The sequence below is a fragment of the Phascolarctos cinereus genome, unplaced genomic scaffold, assembly GCF_003287225.1.
Source record: "Phascolarctos cinereus isolate Bilbo 61053 unplaced genomic scaffold, phaCin_HiC Scaffold_1;HRSCAF=81, whole genome shotgun sequence".
Taxonomy (NCBI): domain Eukaryota; kingdom Metazoa; phylum Chordata; class Mammalia; order Diprotodontia; family Phascolarctidae; genus Phascolarctos; species Phascolarctos cinereus.
Window position 1 is genome coordinate 39,632,324 of NW_027555514.1, and position 8,819 is coordinate 39,641,142.

General features: G+C 41.1%; 1 protein-coding gene across 2 annotated transcripts in view; it reads right to left on the reverse strand.

Annotated features, from left to right (window-relative positions):
* Positions 1-8,819, reverse strand: part of CPNE4 (copine 4) — a 493,746-nt gene that overhangs the window by 18,807 nt on the left and 466,120 nt on the right. For both annotated transcript variants that reach the window (XM_078151566.1, XM_020987268.2), the window contains one exon: positions 5,506-5,639. In XM_078151566.1, the coding sequence (XP_078007692.1) occupies positions 5,506-5,639 (134 nt within the window). The remainder of the gene's footprint in view (positions 1-5,505; positions 5,640-8,819) is intronic.

Consider the following 8,819-nt stretch of genomic DNA (forward strand, 5'->3'; position numbering starts at 1 on the left):
ACATATTCTTTGCTCCTCTCCTGCCCAATGAACCTTCTCTTATAACAATATAATCAGTGCTTGTTGAATGACATTGAGATCACTTAACATTTTTATGTCTCAGGTTTCTTATCTATAAATTGATAGGGTTGGAATTGTTGAGTGGTTTCAATTCAGTGCACATTTATTGAGCACCTCCTGTATGCCAGGGACTGTGGTAAGCACTGGGGATACAGTTGGAAATGGAAACCAACTCTTCTAGCATTAAGTTTATCATGGATCTTCCAAACCTTAGGAATGGACAGACAGACAATATAAGCACCTACCCAGTAAGAGTTCAGGAGCACCAGGAATGGTCTGTCCCCAGAAATACTCATTCTGCTGTGCATCATTTTCAGCCTTTTGGCCATTGTGGCTGCATACTTTTGCTTAAGGCTCTGTGCCCTGTGGAAATTTAACATATCCAGGGAGAGCTGGACTTTAAGTCTTAATAGTAATAAATCCTTTAGAAAATGTATGTAAAATGCTCTATAAGACAAGAAATACCATACAAATGTGAGTTATTATTATTATTATTAGTGGGATTAGACTTATAAAAAGTCCTTTTCTTAGAATGTAATTTGAAAGGCAGGATGAATAGAGCCCTGGGCTTGGAGTCAGCTCTAAATCCCACATGGTAAGTTCCATGAAGGCAGGGATTGCTTTTACTTTTCTTTGTATCTTGAGCACTTAGCACAGTGCCTGGCATGGTAGTAGGCACTTAGAGAGTGCTTGCTAATTTGACTGTCTTTCTTACTACCTGTGAGACCATGAGCAGGCACTAAGGTCCTCTGAGATTCAGATCCTCATCTCTAGAGTGAGGGGCTTGGCCTACCTGGCTTGGCTTCTGAAGTCCTCTGTAGCTCTAGATCTATGGTGCTATCTTGCCTCTGGGTCTTGCTTTTTTCATCTGGGGTGTAGAACGGTGGATATGATGTCAGACTCAGCTGATGTGTTGGCTAGTTTTGCTGAATTGCCTGATTTTTCCCCTCTTTTTGTGCAATTTTTTTTTTACAAGGGATGACTTGCTTGCTGGAGGAGCAGGGAAAGCTATAAGTCAAAGGAATCTGTAAAAATTAAATACTTGACAGAAATCTGTAGGACCGTTTTCTGAGTTATGAGCCTGACATTAAGGATGAGTTCTAACCCTCCCGCAGAAGCTTATGTTTACATGGCCCCTTTAAATTTCCAAAGCTCTTTCAAGCAGTGCAAATATGACTAGCCTTATTTGATAGATGAGGAGACTGAGGTACTAGAGGTGAGGTGGCATTTCTAGGGTCACACAGCTAGCGAGCCTCAGAGCTGGGGTTCAAATGTAGGTCTCTCTTGCCTCTGAATCAATTCAGTGGGCTTTCTACCTCACCACAGAGAACCTCAAACAAAGATAAGTGATGAAGGCTACAGCTACCATCTGGTCTACTTGCCTTCATTTATCTCCAAATATTAAACACGACTATTTTCCCTACTATTGTTGAGGTTGGGAAAACACTTCCAAAAGACTCAGAGAATCACAGAATTGTAGCTGTGGAAGGGACCGCAGTGGCTGTCTAGTCACCCAAAATAATCCTCACAATAGTCCGAAGAAGTACCTAGTGCAAATAGTTATCCCCAATGTACAGATGAGGAAAACTGAGGCTTTGAGGGATTCTCTAGTTTTCCAGAGGTAGGAGATCATATTCATTCCACTACATCACACTTTTGTTCAGAGCAGAAAGAAAGACTTGACTGTTCAGGGTCTTTGGGAGAAGTTGTATGGCTGATAGGTTTTGAAAACTCCCCAGCTGCTGAAGAACAGGTATCTTCTATAGAACTTTATCCAGCTGCATTGACTCTGACTTGTAAAGATTAATTGTGGCAGGACGGAAGGAAATTTCCTGACTTTGTGTGTGTCTCTTTCTCCATCCACACAAAGGAGGAAATCTCCCAGAGCCTTGTAGGCTTTTAAGCTGACCAGATTGCATCAAGCGTTCTTGTGGAAAAGGCAACCCTCTAATCTTCCAAGAGTCCCAGCCTTTCCCTTCCGACATATTTTTCAGTTTAGGGCATTGTCTGGTTTTCATCTAAAGCTGCCTTTATGTGAAGGATGAACTCTACTGACCTGCAAAACTCATTCTGCCCGACCAGTTCATTAAATAACTAAAACAAAAGAAACAGTACCAAATATTCTTCAGTGAACTTCTATGATGTCATTTGCTACTGAAATTCACTTATCCTTAAGGTTTACATAGGTTCTGTATTTTCTTTGTAATTTAAAACATTTTACTCAGATAGTGGGTGAGAGCATTACATTTGGAGTTAAGTGACTCCAGAGAATCAAATCCTGAGCCACCTCGCTGCCCCCAAGTGATAGCCCAGGGTCCGTAGCCTGTATGGGTCAGAGGCAAGATTCAAACTTCTATTTTTCCTGACTTTGAGTCCGACCTTGCCTGTCCTGACTTAGTTTATAATATGGTAGCAGTCTTATAAGTCCTATCTACATTTGGCAGATGAAGAAATTAAGATTTGAAGAAAGAGGTAGCTAGGTGGCTTAGTGAGCAGAGTGATAGATTTGGAGACAGGAAGACCTGAGTTCAAATTCAGCCTCAGACACTTAATGGCTGTATGACCCTGAGCAAGTCATTTAACCTTTGTTTGTCTCAATTTCTTTATCCATACAATGGGGATAATAACAGTTCCTTCCAGGGTTTTTGTAAAGGTCAAGTGAGACAATATTTGTAAAGTTCTTTACAAAATCTTGAAGTGCTACATAAATGCTATTTTTTATTGTTGTTGTTATTATTAGCAGCAGCAGCAGCAGACTTAAATAATTTGCTTAAAGTCACCCTGAAAATCAGCAGTAGCCTCAGGACTAGATCCTAGGGTCCAAGTCTCTGAATTTCTAGATAAATTTTTCCCATTGAGGAATTCAATACCAGGCTTTCTTTCCTCCTTTTGAACAGTTATTGTAAGAGAAAAGGAAATGTTCACCTTATACCATACACATTAGCAAAGATGACAAAAATATAGGAATAGTCAATGCTGGAGGGGTTGTGTGAAGACAGGTACACAGATGAATGTTGTTGGAGCTGTGAAGTAAGTTGGCCACTTAGCAGCTTTTTAGAGCATATAGGACATGTGTGGGATTATAAAAACACCAAAAACTATTAATCATTCATTAAACACTTACTGTGCACCAGCTGTATATGTGCAGCATTGCACAAGAGGCTGTGGGATATGGGGAAAGGAAGAACTAACCTACATGATGACATGTCTAAAGGGCAAGACTTGCTCACTAGAAGACCCTGAGTTCAAATCTCATCTTAGACACTTACTAGTTATGTGACCCTGGGCAAGTCACTTAACATCTCTTTGCCTCAGTTTTCTCATCTGTAAGATAGGGATAACAGTAGCACCTACTTCTCAAGTTGTTGTGAGGATCAAAGGAGACAATATTTGTAAAGTGCTCTTCAAACCTTAGAGAGCTTTATAAATGCTTGCTATTTTGAGGATTTTTACAATCTAGTGGAAAGAGAAGACGCATGCATTTCCTTCATTTGCCACCAGCTGCCCTGCTTAGTTTCAGTTCCATCAGCGTCATATCCTTCTCTCCCTCCCTCATGATAAACTCAACATCAAGAGATTGTTTGAGCTTTGCTACTGATACTTCATCAATACCCTCAGCTGCTTTGGCCCTTCCTCCCATGGCCTCCATCTATAGAGGGCTCACAATGCTCCCTCTTCCCTCCCACTCTATAATCCTTATTCATAGCATTTAGGGTTCAAAGCTTGAAGGGACTCATCTAATCAATCAAACCCCATGATTTAACAGATAAGGAAAATGAGACAAGTGACTTGTCCAAAGTCATTTAGATAGTATGTAGGACTGCTAGGATTTGAACCCACAGCCTTCTGGTTCCAAATATACCCTGGATGTGGCATCCTGGGTCCCTAAGTGATAGAGGTGCCATATTTGGATGGTCACTACAGACAGTAACTCAAATGTAGTGCTAGAAATCCTTAGAAAGGAAACATCCTTTCCATAAAATAACTTTAATGACTTTAAATGGTCAAATTCTCTTGTTCAGAATGTGCCATGGTGAGGGGGCATGAGTGACCACATTTCCTAAGTCTGATTAAAAATGGAAACATGAACTGGGAAAGACTTACATGAACTGATGCATAGTGAAATGAACAGAACCAGGAGAATGTTGTACACAGTAAAAGCAATATTATTCAACTGAAGAACTGTGAATGACTTAGCAATTTTCAGCAATATAATGATCCAAGACAATCCCAAAGGACTAATGATGAAGCATACTTCCTCCAGAGGAAGAACTGATATTGACTGAATATGAGCTGAAACATGCTATTTTTCACTTTTTTTCTTTTATTCAAGACATCTTGTACAAAATGACTAATATGGAAATATTTTACATAATTGCACATGTATAACCTGTATCTGATTGCTTAATGTCTCAGAGAGTGGGGAAGGGAGAGTGGAATTTGGAACTCAAAACTTTAAATAAAATTATTAAGTTTTTTTTTAATGGAAGTATGATCCTGAGTAGGAATAGCATGTGGATGATTTCAAAGGGTAAACTGGTTCAATAAACCCTCTCTGCTTTAACTCACAGTGACCAAATAGAATCAAAAAACCCTCCAATGGGACAGAGGCTGAAATTCTCAGATTTTTCTGCTAATTTCATTTCTGTACCATTTTAGTCTCTATTAGGGGCCATGTCCCAACATGTGGATAGTAACAGCCTTTCAAAAATCTCATCACCAAAGCTGACACAACACGGATTAAGAAGAAAAAAAATTCCTGGAGTAAATCATGCTATCCTAACAGAATTTCAGTGAAACTTGGATGACAACATTCTTGTCACCTTTTCTTTATTCTACCTTTTCAATGCAAGAGATCAGTCAGCCAGCTCAGGCTAAATCACTACCCTCTTCTACAGATCACCTTCAGGCTCAACAGAGAATTACAGATATCTAAATTTATACACACAAAATAGAAGGGTTTTGTAAGCAAGTACCTGAACTTTCCTCCTCCATCCTGAACTGATATAAGAATGTATTCAGCATAAAGTAATGTATGCAAATCTCATGAATCTAGCAACCCGTTTTATAGACGATGAATACATTTTGCTAAAGACATAAATAAAATAATAGTTGGACTCTGAAATCTCTTTCCTACATGTGCTGGTCAAAGTTATCCAGTGGGCTTATCTCTATCTTCCCAGGAGAGAGGGCCAAGAGAAGGAAGCTAACAAAAGATTTTTTTGGTGACTAAGGTCAGCTATGTACCAACACAGCTTTCTCCAGATCATGTGTCCAATAGTGAGTGTGGCCACCAGCCTGAGATGCTACATTTGTACATTTGAAGCCATTGCCATAAGGTGCCTGGGGAGTCACCTGGCAGAAGTTGCGCTAGGCAGTCGGACACTGACACAGTTCTGACTCCATGGGAGAATCCATCAGGCAACCCCAGACCCAGACAATTACCTGTCATAGTCTTGGCAGATCTCCCCTACAGCTACCAAAGCCTTCAGGTATTCGTTGGGTTGGTAAGGATGGATATAGTGCAGCGAACAGCTGTTCCTGGGATCCCCATTGGATGCAGTGAAGTCTATTGCTACCTGCAGGAGGAAGGAATAGAGAAATGTAATTGTTTGGGACTGTTGTCTTCATGTGGGACCCTGGATCAGCGTCTCTCTCTTCAAAGTACCGTGTGTTATTCTCTCTATGCTTTGAATTTCTTACTAGTGGGTGCATTGTATATAAAAGAAAGTAAATATAAATACACTATCTCTCATCTCTGTGCCTTTTCGGGATTGGCTGTGCCAGAAGCCTGGGATGCTCTCCTTCCCAACTTCTACCTCTTAGAATCCTGGGTCTTCCTCAAAACTCAGCTCACGCACCACTTTCTGCATGAAGAAAATTTCTTGACCTTCTACCACCAGATGGTAGTAAATCTCTTCCCCCCCACAAACTACCTCGTCTTTATTTTTCATATTTTCTGCATTTTTTATACATCTATATGTTGTCTTCTCAGTGAGAAGGGCAGGGACTGTTTTACTCTTGTCTTTGTATCCTCAGTGATTGGGACAGTGCTTGGCACATAGTAGGTGCTTAATAAATGCTTATTGCTTGCTTGAATGAATGTAAAGTCCTCGAGGGCAAGGCCTTTTCCCATCTTTGTCTTTGTATCTCTAGAGCCTGATAGGGAGGGAGAGAACAAGCTTTTATAGAGTGCCTACTATGTGCCATGCCGTGTGCTAAATGCTTTACAAATATTACCTTATTTGATCATAACGGGGCCTTACTAAATGTGTGTTGAGTTGAATGTGCTGGCCATCCCCCCAGGCTCTTTGTCTCCACATCCCTGCAGACACAGTGTCTTTTTTCCAGGCCTCCTCTTCCTTGCTCTCTCTGCAGCATCTGATCCTCCCAGCACTCTTCGATGTTCCCTGTTCTCTCACCTTCAGTGATGCTCCTCTCTAGGAGCATCTTCTCTGCTTCTGCTTTGCCCTCTGCCTGAATCAGCCTCAGTGTAGTCTCCCTTCTCATAACTCTCAAATAGTGTAACAGATCAAAAGAGTGGGGAGGAAGGAGTGCCCCCTTCCCTCTGTCTCCACTCTTGTTCCCCTCCACCTTTAATGACCTCCATTCTCCTCTCGCTGATCCCAAATCTCTTACTTATCCCAGAAGGCCCATTCCAAGTTCCAGTTGGCTCCATGAAATCTCCCCTAGTTGCTTTCGAGGCTATTAAAGGTTGTCCCTTCTAAACCACTTTGACACTTCTGGTTTGTGCCATCTCATTTAACTCCCAATGATGTTGTTTCATGATGTATACTGCTGGTTTATCTCAGTTATAGAATCAGAGAAATCTCTATCCAGATCTTCAAGACCAATGGTCTCATTTTAGAGTAAACTGAGGCTTGGAGAGCTCTGAATGTCAATGATTTATTGTGATGGGTTTGTGACTAGGACCTGACTCCTTTGAGCCAGAAGGGCAGCCAAATTCTGTGCATGTTGGCAGAATTCTTAGGGCATCTCTGTAGTGGTCCTTCCAGGTTTCCAAAGTGATCATTAAATAATAAGGTAAGGGCATCTCTGCTTCTCCTCAGTTTGCCCTTGGAAGGTTACCTATTGCACTGTAGACCAATGAGAAAATGCCAACTGCAGTAACTCAGTCTGGTTTCTGAGATACAAGTAAAAAATAAATCCTGATACAACAAATCAGGAGAAGTGCTCTGTACAGCAAAATGACTTTCTTATGTCTGAGATTGCTGTTTAGAAACTATTGTTTCTTGGTCTGTTTATAACTTTATTTTTCTTCTAAAAACAAATCCTCTACAAATGTTTTCTTTCTCCAGTCTCTGCGTACATATATAGAGGCAGCCCCTCTCACCAACAAAAGACCCTGAGTGTTAATTTGCATTGGAGGCAGAGGGAGGAACCAAGCTTTACCCTGCCACTAAGCGACATTTCTGAATTTTGAAAGAAGCCAAGACACGGTTCCCAGTCACCCATCCAAATAAAGTAGCAAGCAAAATCAGCCAGGAGCTTTGAGGAGAAAGGGAGGGTATCAGAGGCATGCACGGTGCCTCTCTTCTGTCCCTAGTTGGCTCACAACATTTCTGTTTGCTTAGTCAGGACACAGAGGCAGGGAGTGTTATTTATGGCAATATATCTATTTTTTTTGAAGCAAAATACCATTAATAATTCACATTTTTATAACACTTTAAGGTTTGTAAACACGTCTTCCTTTTCTCCTGTAAGGTAGGTAGGGTGAATATTATTGACCCCATTTTATAGATGAGGAGACAGAGGCTTAGGAAAGTGAAATTACTGACTCAGAATTACAGAATGAGCTCCCTGAATGCAGGGATGGTCTGTTGCCTCTTTTTGTACTCCCGGAGCTTAGCACAGTCCTGGGCATATAACAGGTACTTAATAAATGTTTATTGATTGATAGATAGAGTTATGGAAATGTTGGAACTAGGATCTGAAACCAGGGCTTTGCTGACCCCAGGCTCGATACACCTTCCACTAAGCCATAAAACAATTTGTGAGTTCTACCAAATGAATAACAATAACAATAATAATAATAAATTGCATAGTACTCTAAGATTTGCATAACTCTTTACATATGTTATCTCATTGGATCCCCAAGACAACCCTGAAGTAGGTGCTATTATCCCCATTTTACAGATGAGGAAACTGAGGCACACAGAAGTTAAATGATTTGCCTAGAGTGACACAACTCCTAAGTATCTGAGGATGAATTTGAACTTGGGACTTTCTGACTCTACGCACAGTGCCCTCTCCACTGGGCCCCTAGGTGTCATAGCTACGGATAAACACTGCACATGTGGATCAGGATGGAACAGAAAGGAATGCTGCAGTGAGGTCTCCCTTAGGCATCTCATTACTTTAGCATTTGCCCCCACAGCTCTACAAGCAAACTGACACATTTAAAACAATCACTGGTACAAACTGACTCTCTACACCTCTCTGGAGGAGACAGAATAACAGTTTCAGAATCAAAAGGGGCCTCATAGGCCTTGAAGGAGCTGTGTGTGAATCCTGATTCTTCCATTTTCTGCCTAGGATAGTCTGGGGGAAGTAGAAAGAGCTGGATTTGAAATCAGAGGAACTGGATTAAAATCCCTATTCTGCCAACTGGGCACAGTGATTGCAGCACTGGGCCTGGAGTCAGGAAGACCTGAGTTCAAATTCAGTCTCAGCTACACAGTAGCTGTGTGACCTTGGACAAGTCACTTAACATCTGCCTGCCTCAGTTTCCTCAACTG